The 23,193-nt window shown below is 43.6% G+C and overlaps 1 protein-coding gene across 4 annotated transcripts; it reads right to left on the reverse strand.

The window, feature by feature from the left end:
• Positions 1–779: 779 nt before the first annotated feature.
• Positions 780–23,193, reverse strand: ABCD4 (ATP binding cassette subfamily D member 4). 4 transcript variants are annotated; one of them, XM_078596177.1, is made up of 20 exons: positions 22,707–23,135; positions 21,386–21,504; positions 20,697–20,824; positions 20,278–20,417; positions 18,926–19,042; positions 17,903–18,028; positions 16,850–16,900; positions 15,572–15,666; positions 12,991–13,112; positions 11,359–11,450; positions 10,829–10,921; positions 9,835–9,903; positions 8,759–8,964; positions 7,694–7,785; positions 7,149–7,185; positions 6,524–6,570; positions 5,882–5,934; positions 4,935–5,011; positions 4,296–4,411; positions 780–3,422 (listed from the first exon to the last, which is right to left on the reverse strand). In XM_078596177.1, exons 1-20 carry the CDS (start codon positions 22,748–22,750, stop codon positions 3,348–3,350), a joined length of 1,899 nt encoding a protein of 632 aa, XP_078452303.1. In that variant the 5' UTR covers positions 22,751–23,135; the 3' UTR covers positions 780–3,347. The 4 variants fall into 4 exon arrangements, with proteins under 4 accessions (XP_078452303.1, XP_078452302.1, XP_078452305.1 ...); XM_078596176.1 differs by having other exon boundaries at positions 6,524–6,573; XM_078596179.1 differs by lacking the exons at positions 20,278–20,417; positions 20,697–20,824; positions 21,386–21,504; positions 22,707–23,135 and having other exon boundaries at positions 6,524–6,573; positions 17,903–18,023.

Here is a 23,193-nt window from a genome sequence, read left to right on the forward strand (position 1 = left end):
CACATTTGTAAAGGCCTCATATTACACGAGTGGAGGCCCTTCCACCAGCAGTGGTGTATGCGAGCAATTGCAGGGCTGCACCTTTACGTATCAGAAATTTCAGAAAGTAAAACAAATTGTGCTCAATCAAGATGCCATACTCCTGTTGAAGTGAGGGCGCTGAACCAGGTTGAGGTCATTATCGACAATTTGAGACGAGTTAATCACTTGAACAAACTATTTCATGAGAACAAAGTTACTCGGTGTGGGCAAAACTAATATATCTGGAATTAAGTTAAATCTATTTACGAGAACTCAGTATTTTCCTACTTTGTAATGGTAATAATTTAATCGGAAATTACAGGATGACAGAAAACTTCAGACGTTACCTGGCAGTTCAAAAAATTCTCAACTCTACTGACTAAAGTAATCAGTATCTTTCGATTGCCCTGGTTTGACTAACACACTGAGAATTGCATTGTTCTTCATAAACCATTCCAGCACGATTGGTAAATCCAATACATTGGCTTTACTCTGCATAATAACTCACCAACGACTAAATCAAACGACCCTAAAGATAACCACTACACTTTTTGTTCTCCGTTTGTACATCCTTTAAAGTTATTTATCGTGATAGCCCATAGCATTAAGTGTTTGTAAAACTGACATGAACGTGTTGATATTTTTCCAAGGCGAGTTTTAACAATCCACCCTCTGTTGTTATTTAGTAACTTCACGCTGTATTTGGGTCACACGTACGAAAAACAAGTTTTAGTGCAAAACATCCAATAAAATGCGACTTTAAAAAATTCAAATGACTTTATTGGAACTCATTTTTTCAGCACAAAGTACTTTGAAATCACCAAGTACCTTGTTAATAAAATTGTCTTTCTGTCGATTTGTAAAAAAAAAACATTGTGCAATTACTTTCAAATCACAGAACTTTCACAACATATTTGTAAAAAAAAAACATGGAAAATATACCAGATTTTAATTTGCATTTCTTACAAAAATCTGTTGGTAGAAGTATACTGGATTACTGATACCACAAACCGATCAAGTTATATTTTAATGAACGTAACCGAGAAGCTGTGAGACACGTCCCAACTTTGCAAGTTTCAAACATAAAATCTGACTTTGCACTTCGAATTACTATGAAAAGACGAAGAAAAAGATCCACCTCGAATAACCTGAACAGACTTTTGGGCAAGTGGTGTTAGTGAGCACCTATGAAGATGGGCATGGCACACGAGTGGGTTGGGTGGAGCAACACGCCAAGCTGATTTTGTCTCCCGAGTGGCGATTGTTTATGCACCGTAACAGGTATTCAGTTCAGATAATTGGCACTGGTATTGGCCATGAGTGGAAATTGAACTTGGGTCGCCAGTTTTTCGTAGCACAGCGCACTAACCGCTACACTATTGCTACACACACAGACACATAAGCCCCATCACAGAATGTCCCTCTGATACAGCGGTGAGACACAGCGATGAGGTACACCAGCACACTTAAATGTGTTCACAGTATAACACAATAGTTTTTATCCCAGCCAGACATACCGCAAGTCAAACATAAAACAATGCATACAGCTAATAATACACGTAAAATAAAATTTCCAGGCAGGAAAAGGTCGATCACTACTCTCATTACGCCTTGTATGTCACATCTCCATACTGCACCTTTTGATTTCTTAAAATCACTGTTGCGTGAGTTATTATTGCTCCTATTTGTTTCAAGTCTGCACTCATCTTCATATCTGATGATGTTCTCAACATATACAGAGTTAGATTTGGTGTAAAGCCATGCACAGGTGCTGTTCATTGACTGAATAGAGACAAAATATGTTCTGTTCTGACCTTTAGACAGTGTAATGTTACAAGGTATGAAAAGATAGCAGGATACACTTCTGGATACAGCAGCACCTGATGGAATATCCAGATGTAAACATAACACCCATGCAGCAAGTTTATCAATGCAACATAGACCGAAGAATGCTGCCCAGAAACAGTGGGCATATTTATTTAAAAGAGGCAGTCACTCATAGGCAGATCAAAAAAGGATGGTGTTGAGCCTGGATTGACAGGGATTCCACAGCATGGATGGCAGGAGGAAGGCAGTTCTAGACTAAGGGGGGCAGAGAAGAATGGGCGATCTCCCACTGAGTGAAGGTTGACTGGGGGCTTCGATAGGAAACATCGGTTGCTGGAACATGGAGAGGAGAAGAGTGAGATGAGAGGGAAGAGGAGGGCAGGAGCAAGTCCAAGGTGGACTTTGAAGACTGCGATCTTAAATCGATCAGCATGGAATGGGAGCCAACAGAGCGATTGGGAGTATTCGGTCAATGGGGTTTCATTTACGGGTTTGAGTGATGAGATTGGCAGCTGCGTTTTGGATAATCTGGAGCTTGGAGGAGAGGGATTTTGTGAAGCCGTAGAGAAGACAGTGGCAATGCACGAGTTGGGATGTGAAGATTTAATGGACGAGGGTCTCATCATTGGACGGCAATAGAAACATGGCTCATAGCACCACATTTGTTACCCATGTATCACATGGTCTATTATGCAAGTGTGGCTACTGAGTGAGAGACAAACTAGGTGACAAGCATAACAATACAACCAGTTCACAGCTGTTACAGCACCAAAGTCCTAACACTTGCAACATAATACAATACTACAAGCATCCAAACTTTAAAGAAATATTGTACTGTACCAATCGCACAAATGTATTCACAGGCTACACAAGCAACAGTCGTATAATCAAACACATGGTGATGTATGCCCACCGTTAGCGGTACGCACCCAAACATGACTCGCTCGTCTATAAAATCTTTAGCATTGCAAGTGTATTTTAGAACTTCTGGAAAATAAATACACTTTTCCAACAGACTTCCATGTAAAAAATGTCAAGTTACATTTGATTACATATATTGCATATTTAACCAAAAATGTGCACTCACTCAACATTAACAATGTAACAAGAATAATTGTTGTACTGTTCTATTCACACAAAATGTTGCTTTTGTGTTTAGTTTGTTGTCCTTCCCCTGCACCTCCGATTAGCTCGGTTGGCTACGTACGGTGCGCACGAAGTTCAACATACAACACACATACGACACATATGTCTTCAATGCAAACAATAGTTTTTTCTCTCTCTTAAAAACAAGGCAAATTTGATTCGTAAATACAAGTCCATTAGTCTTGATCAGCAATCATACTGACATACACACAACATGTAAATCTTCAATGTAAGCGATTGTTTTTTTTCTCTCTCTCTCTCTTAAAAACAAGGCAAATTTGATCCGTAAACATGAGTCCATTGGTCTCGGTCAGCAATTAACTGACCGCACAACATCCAGCAGGAGACTGCCATCACCTGGGGTCATGGAACAGAGTCTGCAATTCCCACCGTCCCTTGCCGCACAACTTCAACATGGAGTCGTGGAACTGCAAGAAAGAGAGAGAGAGAGAGGGTCGACATTCCGATAATTTTCAATTTGCAACAACAATAACAACAAAACTTTATCGCAACAACAACAACGCAACACGCTTTGGGTGAGCCTTTCAAAAGATGAAGGACAGAAGGGAGAGGCTGCGATGAAGTATACTTCTCAAGAAGCTACAATGGTGAGGTGGTCAAGGTGGCTGAGAAGTTGAAGAGCATCGAGCCAGCGAAGCTGAGACCAGAGGTCACAAACGGGTTTTGATTCCTTACCCGTACCCGTACCTGGCCGCACCAGGGTCGCAAATGGGTACCCGTACCCGTACCCGGCCGGGTATGGGTAGCCGGGTATCGGGTAGGGTACGGGTATCGGGTACCCGATTGCGACCTCTGGCTGAGACCCTGGGTTCACATTTGGGCAGTCGGTATGGAAGCTGACAGGTAGCAGTCAGGGCATAACATATTTGCGTATGTTAACATTGGTCTTTTACCCCTGGTTTGTGTCTCCGAGTTTTTGGGCAACCCTTTGACCAACTGGGCCATTTTCTATTAGGGCAAGTCCCCAACAACAACACAGCTGTATACCACAGCTTGGTTCATATTGGATCATCACCACAAGAGTCGCAGTACCCTCTGTTACAGAGACGGACAACGTTATTGCATGAACGCTTTTATCCTAAGTTGCAAAGCTTTAATAAAGTAGACGCAGCAACGAGACACCTGGTGTATCGGCCGTAGAATTTGCTTGTGGGTGATGATACGATGCTTTTTCCCTAGTGGAGGGCCCTGTGGTAATTGGCCCACCTCCCTCCTCAGCTTCCCTCCCCGGCTGTAGTCCCTGGCTGCCCTCTCCGACTGCTCTCCCCCCCGACACTCACCTTCTCCAGGCTGCTGCGGTGGCCCACACTAAGCACCGTCATGCCCAGCTGCTTGCACATGCGGTACATGTCTCCCTCCACGTCCTCCGTCAGCGCACTCGTCGCCTCGTCCAGGACTTGTGTTTTGGGGATTTAGCATCGGAGGTGGAGGGTACGACACAAGGCAATATAAAACCAGGAGAGGGTCATTTAGAGATAATTCTGATCCAACAACTCTAGTGTCTCAAAGCTCAAACAAGTTTTGGGCTCGTGCTAATCTCCTCTGATAACTCTGAGAGCCAGTGGTAGGAATCCCACACCACGATTCCACATTTACAAATGATCAGTATGAATGTATAGCAACATTTTACAGTGTGATGTTAAGTTCTGATATCCCAGTCAACAGCTTTGGCAGTTGGAGTGGATTAAAAATATGTTTACGGATAATGAGCAGAGTGGAGAACCGTTTACCAGATGACATTCCAGATCTCCTTATAGGACTCATGGTCAGCCATGACATATCTATTACAGGATAGCATAGCAAAATAGGAATTAAAGTATTTTCTCCTTACATTAGTAAATGGTTGCCATTTTGTTGTAGGGCTCAGTAATTCTGAATTTGGTGAGGAAGGCACTCTGTACAATAAACAGCTTTCATACCTGCATAGGTTGGCTGATGGTAGAAGAGCCTTGCGAAAGTCAGTCTCTGCATCTCTCCAGGAGAAAGGGCATCGGACCTGTTCAGTGAATACACACCGGATCAAACTACCACCAAGAAAAAGAAATATGACAATGGAACATACAATCGAGAGATGAATTAACTACCCTTTTTGCCGTATTCCATAATTGCATCACAACATCATCTAAGATAACAGCGGTGCCATTTGCTACCATTGTCGCATAAAGCCAAAAGGGCCTCACAAAATGTTGTCAGATGATAAAAGTGAATACAGTAATGTTATTCTATTTATTTATCCAGGAAAGCCTCAGCGAGCCTCAAGACTTATGCTTTCAGGAGTGTCCTGAATCTGGACGTTTGGTGATATCCGTGTTCAAGAGTGTTTTGTGAGCGGGATAAAAATGGACAACCCAGAAAAAAATCCACAAGTACAAGAGGACAACGTTCATGCGCATGTAGAGTCATTTTCAATCCAGTGATGGATGAGGGCCTCCCCATACCCCACCATTCTGGTCAGTGTGGGTTGGTGAAGGCACAAAAGTAAGAGCATAGGAGCACAGTACAACAATGGCTCTTGCTGCGCTCTCTTGTGCTGCCCACTGCACAGAGAGGGGATATTACTCAAAAATGAACACAGATGGGCCCCAGAAGTCATTTGCTGTACTGCAATTGCCTGGACATCTCCTATCCCAGTCGGTTGGGAAGTTTCACAAATTGTAATTATCCACCACTCCTGGGGTTCAAGGCTCTGGATTAAACATTGGCTCCGCCACACTCGAACAAAAAAACACAAAACACGATTGTCGTTTAACCACCCAGCACATGAAGAAGTGTTACAAGACAAGAGCTAGCAGGGTCATGTATATCGCATTGCCATCTGATTCGCAGTGCTGGAGAGAATCATGAACTCCACGAGCCACACACTCACCAGCTCCAGTCCACTTCTTGGTCAAGGCCACCAGTCCTGTCCAGGAGGGTCGACTACAGAGCGCACACAAAACAACAATAACGTGTGGCATGTGTAATTCAAATGGGCAATATCGCATCTGCGTACTGCAGCACAATAGGGGGCTTTGTCTACTTTGGTAACAGTAATTTACACAAGAGTAATCGCCTTGCCACTGGGAGGTTTGTAGATTGTGTGACGACAAAGCCCTTCACCAGCTGGTGTGTTACACAAGAACTATTGCGCAGCTGTAACAGATCTACTTTGCCCTATTGCGCACACAGTATTCTCCACTAGTGGGCCAGGCAGTGTTAATTAATAAGAGGTTTTTTGGCTTAGATAGCGTAAATATATGTCGTTAAAACCCACCACCACCCGACACAGCCAACTAGTAAGGGTTGTCACGTAAACAGAACATGCCAATTTGTCACTAGTACAGCACACCGGTGTGTTGGAGAGCCAAGCCACAACATTTACAAACCGAGTACGACGTTTTGCCAGTAATTGCAACTAGCTTCATCAGGCGACAGTGTTCATTAAACTACACCCTTGTAAGCGAAAATGTAAGCCCTGCACCCAGGGTTAGGGTCCGTGTATTGCAAAAGGTGCGGGGGTACTTCTCACCATCCCGACGCAGTCCAGAAAGTGTAAAATCCTCTTGTCATCAAAATCTTCTGGCAGACCGGACATGAAAGTTAATTCAAGGTGGTCTTAAACACGCGTGATCAGAGTGACTGTCTGCTCAAATGGGCATTGAGTCCGTGCTTAAGCTCATGTTTACAGCCCTGAGCCAGTGGTGGAAAGCCGCATCCCTATGGCGGGGATTGACTTCTCCAATCAAGTGATACTTATTTTTATCGACCCCAGAGAGATGATGGATTGAGTCAATCTGCAAGTAGGATTTAATTTGCAACCGTCTGATTGTGAGCTGCTTGCACAATTCGCTGAGCCACCTGGCTGCATTAAAACACAAAATAGGATGACAACCAGACATATCCCTTTAAATTAGGAATGTACATACACAGGAGCTTATTAAAAGTACGTGAAGGGAAATTACAACACCTGCATAACATGATCACAATTAAAACTCCGCATTTGTGTAAGTAATAGTGTTAAAAGCCAATAAATGCATGGGTCACTGTCAGGTTGTGCAATGTCTAAATGTAGTGGTGACATCATCAACAACATCTGTAGGCCTCATATAAGTAACCATAACAATTCTATCTCTCGTAAAAAAAAGCCTGCTTACCAGTAACAGGGTACATCTCCTTCAATGGGTAAATGACCTACAGCAGAGAGAACATCGTGTATTAAGCAAGCTGGTTCAAAAGGGTACAACATACAAAGAGGACCGAGGCTTAATAGTGCTTGGATGATGGGTGACCACCGTGGATAAACAGGTGTTGTATGCCACTGCGGAGCCTACATTGCCAGCAGAGGGCAGTGCAGGTAAACTCCATTGTTGTAATTCCCAATTTATATATTGGTCAGATCGCGTAAGTAAAACGTGTGTCGTAAAGCCCTCCACCCGACACAGCCGATTAATAACCCAACACTCGGTAAATACATTTCCACGTAAACAGTCTCCAACTCTTATTCACTCTGTCTCTCTGGCCTCTGTATTTATGTGCTATGAAGAAAGACTCATTGCCCGAAATGTCACCTATTACACGTTTTCCCTTTTATGGCATCCAGTGCTACTTACAAATGTGTTGACCACTGCCAATGCAGTGTCACCAAACAATTTTTTCAAGAGAGAGAGAAATGGGGGCGAGTGACTGCAAAGCAATGGACCTGCTCACGGAGGGTCCCGTCAGTGAAGTAAGGCTTCTGCGGCAAGAAGAGGATTCCCCGTGGCCCAAAGCAGGTCCTCATGTGGACAGAGCCTGCGCGACATCGTGCTCACATCAGCAGTGGTTATGCACAAGATGCTGTAGAATATAAAGCACCGAGCTTCCCTCCTGAGATGAGCACCACGGCACACAAGTGATCCACAGCTTTTACAGGACAAGAATCTTGTCCTAAATCCTGGCATAGCTAAACAAAAAATAATTAATATCAATGGCAAGCAAATGGAACATATTAGCAATAAAACGACATATACTCCATTTAAAAACTCAACTTTGTTTAAGGTAAGACATGATTGTTTGGCTAAACAAAACGTCAGAAATGATTCACCCCCATTTCAATTAGATTTAATGTCACAATTCAGGATCTCCATTAAATTTAATAATTTGCTACTGTAATACATGTAGAAAGCCTATAGTAGATACAAGGTGTCTATGACCCTGTAGATTTTTCATGAACCAATTGCATCATAACCACCATTACCAGCCAAGATCTTGGTTTCGCACTCACCAACCAACTGCATACTACGTAGCAGTATTCTTACACGTGAGATTCAATGTATGTATTGCGAGAGTAACAACAGATTTCAATCACGATTTAAAGCTTTCGTGACTGCAATGATTCATCTTCTCGGTAAAGTCACGTAGAAGGGAAATAATAAAAATAAAACATTATAAAATGCAATTCTCACGACGTTTCGGCCACAACGCAAGCAGCCGTCCTCAGGTGAAGAACAGGTCTGTCGGAAAGACCTGTTATTCACTGTCTGTCGGAAAGACAGCGTCATTTCAGACGCTGTCTTTCTGACAGACCTGTTCTTCACCTGAGGACGGCTGCTTGCGTTGTGGCCGAAACGTCGTGAGAATTGTATTTTATTGTTTTATTTTTATTATTTTATTATTTCCCTTCTACGTGACTTTACCGAAACAACCAAGAAGAAGAGATTTCAATCAACCGATGTGAAACAGCTACGGTTGGGGAGCAGACACTGCCGCCGTCCGCCATGCTCGCCTTTTAGGGTAGGCCATAGGCCGTTGAGCACACGCAGGAGAGTGGTTTTCCCCGTGCCCGTGTTTCCCACCACCAGGATGTTCTGGCCCCAGGCGAGCTGGAGAGACAGGTCCCGCACGAGAGCTTCGGTGCTAGAGGGAGTGCTGTAGGACACGTGGTCTAGCACAAAGGCGTCCTTCGCCACCTCGTCCCACGGCTCAATGACGCTGCAAAGACAAAGATCCCCCATATAGCCTGAACAGACTGTTGGGGCAAGTACTGTTAGCGAGCACCTATGAAGGCTGGTATAGCACACGGTGGGGGGAGGGGGTGGTGGCCAACACCATGCCTGCAGCATACTCATTTAAGGCTGAGTCGACCTAGCGGAGCCCTAGGATTGGTTCAAATATTTTTCACTGTTATTGATCATGAGTGCGAATTGAACTGCGGCTACCGGGTTTGTAGCGCAGTGCACTAACCACTGTGCTAATGCACCACATATTGATGACTGCACGCACAAACATACACGTGGATGTGTGGTTGAACAGTAAATGGATACACTGCATATTGTTTCAAATGTTATATTATGCACGTGAAAACACCCATTTTTCCAAATACACTTCCAATTTTGTAGTTACCCGGTATCTCGTGGTACGCGTAACATATTGAAACTGTTATCCTATTGCGTATGTTTGTAAACACATTGCTATGATTGGTAGTATTTGAAAACTGTAAAGAATACAACATTTCACCTACCAACCCTTTGTGCGTTTAAAAAATATATATATTCTACTATCCCTTTAAAATTTCCATAATATGCACTTACATTCAGGATATGTATCAAGGTGTAACCTCGGGCAAAATGTCATTGTCGGAAGTGTACCGTGCGTTGGAAAATGTGAAAAGAAAATTTACAAAACAATTGGATTTCATGGCAATAAAATGCACAAGTGGTTTATTTCAATGCCGCATTAAATATCGTGGGCATTTGGGGCAGGGGATAGAATCTACATGCAGCTCACACGACTCTCTGTGCTAGCCTTCCCCCTGCAGCTAGCGATACACCTCGGCACGTCGATTAGTGGCAACCGAGATACCTCAGCTTAGTGACGCTTGCCAGGGACCTTGCCTCCATCCCCTCCGTGTTGCATCTCTCACACTGACAGCTGCACGCAGGCACACACACGCACCACGCACAGGGAAGTCAATCTGATCGCCAAGTCGGACAAGGACCTATTAGAGATCACAAAATATCTTGAATAATAATATCACAGGCATGAGTCACAACTAAAGTTATCACCATTATTTTGATGATGCCTCTTTGGTGATCGGTCTTTTGTTACCGTGGCACCCAAGCTATGCAATGCTTTGCCATTTGAAATCAGGCAATCAGAGTCGGTAGATATATTTAAGTCTGCTTTGAAAACCCATCTCTTTAAACTGGCCTTCCCTCTTTAGTTTGGTCGTTTGCTCTGGCTCTGTTTTTGTTTCCTGCTTTTCATGCATTGTGCATTGGGATCCTAGGATGGAATGCGCATTATAAATTTTAATGATTATTTTATATAAAAGTATTATTCGAGCTTCTGAACAGTCTAGAGGTCAGAGCATTGAGCTGGTACCATTGAGGTCTTGGGTTCGAATCCATGTAGCCACCTGTGATTAAACAGAGTTTTTCAGTTTAGAGAGTTGATGGTTTCTGTCCAGGAAACAATGACTACAAAACACCATCATATTAAATTTGGGCAAAATGCCAGGTCTGAGATTTAGAAAAAATGTCCTGTAAAAAACATTGCTCTGTTGCAAAAGTGGGAAAATACTGCCCCCTGGTGTGTGGATCAGAGAACACGTAAAGGGATCTCAGATGTAGTTCTATGATATCCCCTTCTGTGGGCCATTGCACATGCTGGGAGAGAGCTCCGAATAGATTTATCGTTTTATGACACCGATAGCACAATCGGGATCAAACTTGGCAAAAAAAAGGACGAAATTATAGTCTTGCTTTGCAGAAAGGTTTTGAAACTTTGCAGGTTTTTTCTCGATTCTGAATGAGTAGAGGAGTGGTAGGAGTGGCTCTAGTCTGAGTGCTCTCACCTCTCAAAATCCCACGATGCCTCCCGGGTTGGATCCCACTTATCGTGGGGGGCATCTGTCGGCTCCAGCAATACCTCTTGCAGTTCTCCAATCCTGAACAGATGAGGCAGCTGCCGCTTAACACGGCATTCATGCAACCGGCAGATAACGACGCACGCCTGCGTGTGATGCGTGGAATTGTCGTGCAGGCCTGATGTAAATTACAGAGTGTCCCTTGCATAGGTCTATAACTCTTTTTGTCAATCCACTGCCGGATTAGGGCCTTCAACGTTGTGCTGGTTGTGGGGGGATATTTGACCATACTTAACCATCAGTGCGAGTACATCTGGGAACACAGATGTACAGTGGAACTATTGAGATTGCTGCACTGCTCACACTGTGACATACATTGATCCTTCAAGCCTAACTCTAGGACCAGCAGGGAAGAAAATCCAAGCTTTTCTACTGTGCTATAATATACATTAACTGGACTTCAAATTGCAAGGGGAAAATGTTCTAATGGGAAAAGCAGATATCATAATGCGAGTAACCTGTGCGTGTATCCAGCCACATCTGACAGCTTGCTAGACAAGTCGATCAGCTGGCTGAAGCAATTGATGAGGTAGATGCATACGAAAGCATTCTGTCAAAAAAGACAAACAAAGACATGTTAAACGTTGCATTTGAATTCGGTCGAGGACAGCACAGATCCAATTCAATCTAAGTGTATTTTTATATTCTCCTGTAACACAACCTAGTTTTGAAGACATGACAGCTGCTTGCAGTGGCTAGCCATAACTGAGCGAGTTCTCTCATTAGTGAGGGGCTGGAAAAAGCTTTGTTTGGGCTCTCATCTGGGTGGCAAGCTGGTGGGGCTTGTAGGGGGGTGGCACAGAAGCCCATGTCCCTGATTGCCGGCTTATGCCTCCGCCTAATCAGAGAAGAAATTAAAGAGTGGGGCCACTAATCTATGCAAATTCTCGTGGTAAAGCATGCACATTGCAAGCCTCTGGAAAACATCACATTAGGGGAAGTCATCGGTCTGCTCCATACGTAATCTGCATGATCGTCTGCTCTCTGGCATAATCTGCATAATCATCCAGTACTCTCGTTCTAATCTTTTGTCATTTGAGCTGTAAGCAGGCAAGTTCCTGGAAATTGAACTTAAGAAAGAAAATGCAAATGATTAATTAAAGCCTGATTAGTCGAAATGCATTTTAAGTAAGATCTTCACCTCCTTATGAGTGGCATCTCTACTTATGTGAAACAACTTAAAAATTGCAAACCACCCCCCCTCCTCCCCGCCTCCAAAATGTAATTTATGCTGTAGAGCTGCAAAAATACTTAGCCATCATCGAAAATAAATTAGCATTGCTGGCTAAATGGAAACGTGTAACGTTGCAAATATTTGAGCAAGACTACATCCGCGGTCAACGTATTCACATTGCTACAGACCGACCAACACAGACCCTCCTCGTAGCCGTACAAAATGTTGGGGCAAGTGCTGTTCGTGAGCACCTATTAAGCCCAGCAAGGCGCACGAGGGGTGGTGTGGCCAGCACCGCTTTCGATCTCTTTCGTCCCCCGCATGGTGATGTTTACACACTGGGTTTATTAGTAATAAATCGGCATTTTGCGACCCCCACTGCCACTGTGTAGCATATTATTATGTGCCAGGGACTCTATGAGATGATAGGACAATAGTCTGAGTCCATAATTGGCAATAAGTAACAGCAAAGTAGTTATAAGTGACTCACAGAATTGTGCGCAGTTGCGTATAGAGTACACGACTTCCCTGAAGGCATTCACCTTCAGCGAGCGCGATACCGATCACACACGGTTCGAATTCGACCCTTGATCGATGGCTGTGCCATCGCCGCACACGCGTCGAATAAAAAGCAAGGGACAAGTCCTTACTTGCTAACAACTCCTATCATTTTTCATTGCTGGACGGGTTGCCCCCCCTACCTGAAAATCCTGGCTCCGCCATTGCGTTTACACACCGCCCTAGGTACTCATTTACGATGAAGTCGACCGAGGAATGCTTGTGACCGGTTAACATGTTCGCCACCGAGGTTGGCGACCATGTAAAACGAACTCACGTCACCGAGTTCGCAGCGCAGTGTGAGAACTGCTGCGCTACCGCTCCCTACGCTGTGGCTACTGCTCCAGCCAAGGCTCACCTTGCTGACGAGTGCACTGAGCTCGGAGGGGCTCAGGTGGTCGTAGACGCCGGCAAAAATTGGGATGGCGATGACGACGTAACTTAGGATGCTGCCCATGTAGTCAAACATATTCACAGCCACTGTGGAAGGCAGCAACAACGCGTATGTCGTAGTTTAAACCAACACATATCACATAGCTTCTGGTATTTCAAATAGGAAAAAATAAGCTGACACTTTCTGACGATTGTAAGGCACAATCCATGTGCATGAAGTAAATGGAAATATGTTTTCCTCACAGAAGGCCTTAAAAATGTGAGCAATAAATAAGGTACAATATCAGGTCAGTTATTCACCATTTGGGAAAAACAGTGAGAGACAAACACGGATAGATTCATCACCCTCCCCCCGCATCTCCATTGACCCCTCCCCTGGCCTCCAGTTCCAGCTCACGATTCTAGAAGCGATTTATTTTTGTCTATTTTTCCATATCTTGTTCGTTTCGTTTTTTTTTAGCTGCTTCGTTTCTCACTGTTTTGTTTGCTCCATTAGCCTAAATGTAACATGAGCATATAATCTGGATATAATTTTCACAAGGAGCATACAATCGATTCTCACTCAAACAATTTGACACATGTATCATCGGTGCAAGGACCGATTTAAGCAGACTAATCAGCCCATCCTTACATCACTACATAGGCCAGGAAGTGAATTGCAATACATTGTTGATTACTTTATCAGCAGACCTAACCTGATAATCCTTGTAATTTGAACAAAAAACAGTACCTACGTCTAATGTAACAAGAGCATCATTCAAGTAGCTCGTGAAACAAATGATAAGGCATCTCAAGTTCAGCCTGAGGGTGCATCCTTGGAATGGGATCATTGCTATACCAGGGTAACGCAGTCACTGAAGAACACAAACTCCTTCTATGAAAAAAGTTAATTAACGCTCGCCCAATTTGCATGCTTTAGTTTTGCGAAGTGTAGCAAAATGCATGTTTTCCTGCAGTAAACTACAAACGGACTTAATTATGTGCCCCAATGTGACAGCTGTAACTTGATTTAAATACGCTTTAATCTACAAATCGGATCACGGGCAACACAAAATTGGAAATATTTCAAGAAACATTTCTGAAAAAACCAGAGCACATCGTTGGGACTTAACCACAAATGGGACTTAACAGCAAATACGACACAAGGTAATTCATCAGACATGCAAATTAAGAATAAAATCATCTGCGACTACTGCTCAGAAAGCAACGATTGCAATCAGTGACTGAAAAACGGCGTCAACATCAACAGCACATTCAGAAAATGAAATTACTGACACGAATTAACATTGACAATTATAAATAAAGTGAAGATTTACATTTGTTTCTATTTTTTTACCTTAATTTTATTTATCTAAATTCTTATTACGTTCTGTCAAAAACAGAACGTACAATTTGTACATCTGATATCTATGCTATTCTTACTATTCTCTATCCATTGCTGGATAAGTTTGTATCAGTTGGCATAGGCACCCTCTAACAGAATGTGAAAAAATCGGACAGATTAGAACAACCGATCCAAGTTCTTCTCACTTGTGACCATCACAGTTGGTTGCTTCTATAAATATTTACCACTTTAAATTGATAACCATCAGTTCCTAGTTTTATGTGGACTGTGTCAGAAGAAAACCTGATTTTCAAATGTAAGATGACAATGAATTAGGTCACTTGGGAGGAAGAGCACACATTCACAAGAGTTTGCATGCTCTCCTCGTGGTCATGTGGATTTTTCTCCTGGTCGTCCAGTCTTTCCCTACCACGTTTCGAAAAATAAGTTAAGAGTATTTGGCTGCCATACATTTCCACATGATAAGCCACTTCGTTGAGCTATCATTTGTGGCAAGGTCGCTTCTGAATAAGAGCTATTTTGTTCGGTGGGTTTTACCTGGTAAAAATAAAATAAAAAAGTAAAAATGACCCCGTGCTAAAGTGGTACTTGAAGAGAAAAAGCTTGTCTCCAGGCAATGGGAATTTGATGCAGAACAATTCACGCCAGAGGATAACAGCAACGAAGAGCCGCCATGTGAGGCCGCTGCACACTCTGTCCGTCTGGCTGCTCTGAACCCTGTGTGAATGCTTCTCTTTTTTTTTTTACGGTTGCTGGGTAGAGACCCCCCAGAATGCCAAGCGGCCAGCAAGGTAGAGCTTGTTTCTTTATTTCCTGCATTATACATAAGGTGCACTCATTGTCCCTCGATTGAAAGCCAAAGTTGGGGGTGCGTCTCGTAATCTGTTAGCTGTGTGTGTGACCAGATTTGCGTAACTTTATTAACACCGGGCACTAGTTTGGGGTGCATCCCACTTCCCGGAGTATCTTAAAATCCGGAGAATACGGTAACACGTAAGAATTCATATTTTTTCTTGAGTTGAGAGAGTTTATAATAACCTGGGGAAAGAGACGATGGGAGGAAATTACAAAGTCGAGCAGTGCGAGGAAAGAAGTGGTAAGGGCAGTCTGTTGATCTTATTGCGTGGAGTTTTTGTTCTTGTTGTTGAACATGTCCAGGTTTTTGTCAGCCCAATCGTGAACTGGTGGTGGAGACACTCACGGTACAGCCAGAACTCCTTGTTCATGAGCGTCTGTTGGGTGCTGAGAAGGCGGTGTAGGCGGGCATTGGTGCGAGTGTGCTCCACTCTCCCGGCCCTGACATAGACAGCACTCTGAAGTATGCATCTCTTATTGGTCGTTAACATTTAGAAACATGTTTTTACATTACTTAGCAAATATAAATGACCAAATATGCGAAGTCAATTCTATGAGCAATCACGTGTGGCCAGGTCACCTTTGGAAAAGAGGTAAAAACTCAGTGAGATTTAAATGGTAAATAACATAGTTAGGGAGTAAAACATTAACCCAGTTAGGTGGCTCAGAGATAGAACAAGCAACTTCCAATCGGACGATTGTGAGTTCAAATCCTGGATCGTGGGGTTGACTCAGCCAATCATTCCTCTAGGATCTATAAATGAAGTACAAACTTGTGGGGAAGTCAAAAATTAACCCGTAAAAACAAAGTTTTTCACTATAAATCCTTTATATGCGTGTTCAATGGGCCACAACCCAGCCCACATTGGTCTTTGAAACGGGCGGCTAGAGTCCTCTCGTCCTCTGGCTTGAGATGGCTGCCACCTATGGGTCAGATGATTGCCTGCCACCATTAAGCAATTGGTAATTAAATATCATTTTTTTCAACCTAAAAAGTGTAAAATTTTGGAAAAAATTTTCACGAAAAGAAATTGTCACGCACAACGAGTCTGTGTGCAAAATGTCAGCTCGATTGGATCACGGGAAGTGGGTTAAAAAACGACCGAAAGTTTTGCACGGTCGTAAGCGCGCAAGCAAGCAAGCCAGCGAACTTAATATAAAGGATTTAAAAAGTGGTTGTCCTAAGGGTGTATTTGCCCCTGTCACAGGAATGTGGAATATCCAGCACTACCTCTGGGTTCTAAACAAGAGATAAGCACCCTCTCAATGCTCATTTAAACAGGACAGTTGGACTTTAGAATAATTATTTTGAGAAACATCTTAAGAGATTGAGTTCAAAGCATCTGTCCAATATTTAGAGGCCAGAAGAAAGAGGGCCAATTAGATAGTTTCTGTTCATAATCTAAACTTACAGCTATAATATTTTTTAAAAATTATTTTTCCTGTGACCTTACATGGCATACAACTTTTAAAATTGGTTATTACGGAGTGACTGAATACCCAGACAGTTTCATTCGGTGTACAATTGGAGAAGACTGAAAGCATACAAGGCACACCCTGGGACATCTAAACGCCAACGTGTAGAGGAAAGTGCAAAGGGCAAGTGGCTGGACTGTGACGGTACCTGTAAAAAGCAGCCGATTCAGCATTCACTCGGATCTCCATGTGCTTAAACCTGGCAAACAGTTAATGAGTTACTTCTATAATAGATGTGAGTTAATAGTTTTGCATATTTTATTACATAAACATCGTGCTTAAAATGAAAACCAATTCATATTCATTGTCCTTTTGGAAACCCTGGTAAATCATAACATAGGCACAACTATATATTTTACAATGGTGTGACAGAAAGTTATACATTTATCAGATTAGTCCCATAAAACACGTGATTCATTGACCTACTGGAGTAAATTAGGTCACATGATCTAAGCCAGGCGTCGGTAACCAAAATAAAAAGAGCCATCTTTTTCGAAATTGGTAAGAAAATCAATATTTCAAGAGCCACAATTCATGTGAATAACGTTACAAAGCAGTCCACAAAGCAGTCCTTAAAGACTGCTAACCCAGAAAAAACACCTGGATTATGGAGTCCTTAAAGATGCCACATGTGGATCCGGAGCTGCAGGTTGCCAACCCCTGGTCTAAGCTATCCGACCAGAACATAAGCATAGTTGGGAGTGTGAGCAGGCAAGGCACCTTCTCGACAGTCACTCTGAAGTTACCACTGGACACTTCTGTGAGAGCTAAATAAGGTAAACATGCAGCGCTGCAAACGCCTGCACACGCCACTGCTGGCGGAAGGGCCTCCACTACAGTCCCCCTATAGATGGTATTTGGCCTACTCTTCTACACGAGCCAAACATTTTGAAAGATGTGGATATATCCACACTTTACCCCACAACATGCAAACTGTCGTTGCACTCATTTATACTGCTGGATGGACAGAGGCAGAGAGGATTTAAGAAATCTACCCAATTTGTCAACTGCCACACCTCTGGATTGCAAGTCTAGCATCCTCACCATTACATCGTGGTAGCAACTCCTAATTTTTCGTGTTAAAAATGAAGAACAAATTGTGCGTGTATATCTATTTACTGTGACTTCTTCGCCATCATCTGTTAATTCGCTCTTTAATGGAGGAGAAAATAAAGAGGGCTGGGTCATAACATGCACCAACCGGAAGTCTCCCTCCATCTTCTCCTGAGCGACAAGAGTGGAGATGATTGGCCCCATGAGCAGCTTGTTGGTCACCGTGCCCACGAGGAAGTAGGCGAACACGCTCACGGGGCCGATCCAGCCTGTGCTGCGCACAACAATCGAGCACAACCACCAGGGCCTTTAGAGTGTATCTCTGTCGTCACCAACATCATTCGCAACGATCAATCAAATTCCTGATGAAGGCCTCGCCAGGCCGCTGCCATCTCACATGGTCCTGCAATGCAGCGATCCATCTAGCACGCTTGCATGCCAGCTGATTTCACAGCTTTGCAGCAGACATCCTCCCGATCCTTCGGCTGCTACTCCCGATGTTAGTATTGAGCACGGGCCATCAATGGCTATCCCCCGAAGGTAGCATCTACGTAGTAAGCTGCTAATCTGTATGTAGGCATCTTTGTACGTGTAAATGTATCGTTGTCCGGAGGGCTCTTCTGAGCACTCCATCAATTAAATTTAATGGGGTTTCGTTTGAAAGTGTATCAGTGCTGGCGCTGCTCATTCACACGGCCGATTGAAAATCCACCACAGCCCCGTTTCAAAACATCTACAACGGACAGCCTTGTGCTGTTAGAGAAGGGGTGTGTGGAGGCAGGGGGAGCTGATGAATCTCAATTGGTTCCCCACTATATATTTTACAAATTAGGGAGTGGTGAGGGTCAGGTGAGTTGATGACTGACGAGTGGTTTTAGAATATCTGAAAAGGGTCAGGCTGCGCGCTCGCGCTATACATAACACTATTAATAAATAGGCTGGAAAAAGCAACCAATGAGATTCCTTATATCTTTTGCAAGACAGTTAATATGTGATATGAACAAATCACATTTTTGGTTATAGGTAATGTAGAAGCTTGCCAATTTTCAGCGTTCAAGCTGAACACAATGGGTTACAGGTGGGTATGGTAATACGATCAAAGTTAACACAATGATTAGAGAGGTACTGAAGGCTCTGCGGTCAGAAAAGCATGTTGGCATTGTGTCTGCACCTGATGAAGCACTGATATGTATAGTAGCACAGAGTGAACGGCGACATCAGCAACTTGCTGGCCATCAGGCTGAGCTGCTTGCAGAACCTCTCCACGTCTTGGCTGATTCTCTGATCCCTGCAGAACAACGGAGGAGCACGTTCTAATTAAAATATTAAAATGCTTACTCACAAATGGCTTAACGCAACAATACTGTTAAAGGGTTTAACATAAACAAACACATGATTACAAGATATTCCTTCAAGGTTCCATGTACACATTTAGGAATCATTGATAGAGCTTTGGCAGGTTTTTGCTTCTGAATTATGGAATGTATTGTAAAAAATGTTGGTTTCTACCACAACTGTCTCACAATACTAAAGTAGTTGACATGATTACTTCACTTATTTATGAACATAAGCCCTGTAGTACCACGGTCATGAGTGAAATATCTTCAGCCTATGTATTCTGTGTTGCTCAATGTGATGTGCATTTGGGCTTTTCTGTTGCCCACCATGTGTGGCGTTTCAATGTCAAAACACTTTTAGCGCCGCCGGAGCTGCCACGCAGGTGCGAGGCGCTTCCCTTTAAACAAAAACGATGACGGGAAAATTAAGATGGCGAGCCAGTGGAAAGTGAGCATTTAGAGATGGACAATAAGTAGAGATGGACTCTCCCTTATTGATGCGCAAACTCCGGCAAATTGCGTACTTCAGGTTCGAAGTGGACTGCGACCCTCAAAGAAATGGTGGTGCCCCCGTGGTCGCACCCGTGATCACCCCCCCCCCCGTGGATCAAGCAAATCACTCGAGATGCCGGTATGGCAGCAAGAGCAGTTTATGCGAATTCTGTCGCAAGAGGTCACACGTTTGGCGCACAGCCAGCGATCCTTCGCTGACTATGCCTCATGAATGACTACCCTTATATTTTAATAAAACTTACCATTTAACCCAGGCCACCCTTGGGAATAAGACCTCAGTTAATGTTGATGTATATATCCTGGTAAAATTTAACTTTACCTAACTACTACTACATGTAGTGTAAAAACCTTAGGGCTAAAACAGCTTATAAGTTAACAATTCTATTCTTACATATGGCAATATGTTTACAATATGAATGCCAATGTCGAGGTCGGCTGGCCATGAGAAGGCTTCTGGAGGGAATTTGTGTAGTTTTGCTCTGCCTTCTTCGTAGAAGGAGTGCAGACTACAGTGGTTTACTATACGAGTCCATAGTTTGGGTTGCATGGCCAAAGTCGTGGTTGATGGTAAACCAGGTGACTTCGAGGGATGTCAAAACCAGGATGTGCGATGTTTGGGGTCTTGCTCAACAATCATATCATCGTTTTGACAAAAAGACGGTCTGTCGCTCACGGGTTGTCGAGAGCATCCTGCAGTGTGTTGAGCCTATAGTAGGCCCGTCCGCGGAAGTAGAGATCGTGCAGGTGCTCGGTGACACTTCGTCTCCAGGTGAGGTACAGAAGGCTCGACACGTACTGGTCACAGCTCTTCAGCTGCAAGCACAGAGGGAAGGGCCAAAACAGGCATGTTGTGCTCTTCAAGAGCCTCAGAGAGGACACAAACACTTGAATGCATCACGTGTGGAGATAGTGCAAAACACAACGGATATAATGATGGGCGCGGTGGTTTTGGAAGGGAAACAAGAGGGAGGAGAAGAACACCACTGCAGTACAAACCAGGACACAGCATCCGGGGACAAGCAACAACAACAGTTCACCTATTAGCACTCGAGATGCAAAGACCATTCGCACAGTGAAAAATGCAATACTTACGAATGAGTTGATAGCAATGAGGATAACAGCGATGGCGACCAGCCCCTTGAACTTAGGAAAGTCTTTGCTGCCCAGGATCTCATAGAATTGGCTTGGGATGACGCCCACCTGATAAATCACCAGCTGCCCTGTGGGCACCCAGAATGCATTTTTCAGTTCATGGGTTTAGCTGCCACATGTTATTTAAATAATATTTTTATATTCCTCCGTTGAAAACTTTAGTTTGCTCAATCACCCTATATATAACACGAGCATATAATTTGCTTCAACTGAAAATAATCACATCACACAGGTGCAATTTAACATTGCCAAAGAACAGCCCCGAACAGCTAAAGCTGAAATCAATCTCAAAACACGACCAATAAAATGTGTTACCAATTATATTAAAAAGTAAGTTTAATTTACCACCTTTAAAAACATTTAAAAAAAAAATTCGATTGGCGATTTGACATTGCGATCTTGTTCATATTAACATTCAAGTTTAGAAATAAAAAAAACTACTGAATGAGACATGAAAGTGCATGGCTTGCAGAGGGGGACTAGAAGTGGCAGTGACTCATCGCACAATGTCTTGTGTAATTCTTACTTGCTGACCTGCCCCTATCTAACTTGCTTATCTGCCCCTACTGGACATCAGTGAAAAAGAGCTTCACAGCTCATCGGATTCCTAAAGTCTAAATAATTCTCACCGAGTAGGCCGATGACCAGCAGCGTGGCAAACATGAGGGAGCTTGTAGACGTGACGTTTGGAAAAAGGATGGATCCATACTTTCCAAACCTCCTCACAAACACCATGTCCAGCTTGGGCCTAGGACATAAGCACAAGCAACACATTCACCCATATGGATATACGCCTGCAACTAAAACATGGACATCATCAGAAAGTTGCAATTATCAGACACTGTATTTGACTTTGGCTGAGACAGCCAAAGAGGCACATAAATAGGAAATTATCTATGTATACGTTCCTGAGTACTTATTATTCCTGTGTACGTGTTATATATCACAATGTTAAACGTACTAGGTGGAGCGTTGGCCAAGTGGCGTTAGCCAGTTAGCCGTGGTCCACACTGACCATGGGGGTGAAGTATGGTCACACAACCCCATGACTGACACTGCATTGGGGGCACCCTTCATCCAGCAGTGGAAAGGCCTTTAACTGAATGTGTTCGTGCATCATATTACATCATGTATAGCCCCTGCATATTGGTAGAGCATGCATCTATACAGCTGGCATGAAGAAAGCACTGGCTGAGCTTCACATGTGTTTTTCCTGCACAATAACTACTTTCCTGGAAAGACGTCCAACTCGTGTATTGGAAAACATAGTGAAGTCGTCACCATCCCCACGCTGTTTGTCCTGCTCTCCGCAGTCGTACTGCATATTCAGTGGCATCATTGATCATTTCAAGGAAATGTTATGTGATTGACGGGAGACACCCCCTCCCCCCCACGCTTCAAAAACATTGACGAGGTGACACGACGTGACACTTGGGTGTCTCATCGTCAACGTCACATGTTGAGAACGGAACACTTGGCCATTTATCTCTTCTCCCTGACTGTGATATATTCCAATTGGGCTGTCGGTGGCGTAATGTCAAGAGACGAAAAAATGCACAACAGTGAGCAGTGCACTACATTGTGCCGAACAATGGCTTCTTGAAGGTGACATCCCACAAGTAGTCGAAGTCACTTCAATCGTCCCTTACCCACGCTAGGTGGCGCACAAGTTCTCAAAAGCCCTGCCAGGCGATGTTTAATCTCAAAACACTCAACGTCAAGGGGTTTGATATCAAACAATATAAATGATCAAGTTACGATCCGATTAAAGTGATTGATCGGTCACCGATCTGAGACCATACATTCGTTAATGCTTGAGAGCCCACTCTTACCAGAACCCGGATTCGAACACAGGATCTCCATGGCCATCGTGAACCTCATGTGTGAGCCACCCAACCAATCACCCCCGCAGTGTGCATATTATGACACCTTGACGCCTGCCAGGCTTACCGTCTCTTCTCCTTGGTACGGGTTCCATCCCGAGTCCCGTGCATGGTCGTGGTTGCCCTTCTCCTCCTCCCTTCTTCACTTCTCCTCCTCCTCGATCTCCAACTCTCTTATTTCACGTCCCACGATCCTCCCTCCGAGAGTCCCGGGTGCAACTCAAGGCGGACCCTCGCCTCTGACCTGGAAGAGATTTGAGTGTGAATGTTGACAACATGTGATCGCATCGCCACCGTGTGGTGACGACAATTTTGATTACACCACCGCATTTATAAACGGAAATAGGGCCCAGAAATGCATCGTTGAGTGCAACATTTAATACTTGTACTTTTCATCTAGATTTATTTTGGAATATTTTCTTGATTATTAAAGAGTCTGTCTGTGAACCCAATAGCAAGCTACGTTTAGGTAACTCCATATGTCAATTTAAAAAAAAACGGTCATCAGAAAACATTTAATTTGTTTTAATTCTCAAGTGTTGTCTTCAACTATT

Source organism: Lampetra planeri, chromosome 7 (genome assembly GCF_965212315.1).
Source record: "Lampetra planeri chromosome 7, kcLamPlan1.2.h2, whole genome shotgun sequence".
Classification (NCBI taxonomy): domain Eukaryota; kingdom Metazoa; phylum Chordata; class Hyperoartia; order Petromyzontiformes; family Petromyzontidae; genus Lampetra; species Lampetra planeri.

Bases quoted from the DNA above. Each gene is read 5' to 3' on its own strand.
- ABCD4 (XM_078596176.1), bottom strand. From the start codon at position 22,750: ATGCACGGGACTCGGGATGGAACCCGTACCAAGGAGAAGAGACG. The intron at 7,186-7,693 runs GTCCATTGCTTT...TCTCTGCTGTAG, and splicing joins ACGGGACCCTCCGTGAGCAG to GTCATTTACCCATTGAAGGA. The intron at 4,412-4,934 runs GTATGAAAGCTG...CCAAAACACAAG, and splicing joins CCATCAGCCAACCTATGCAG to TCCTGGACGAGGCGACGAGT.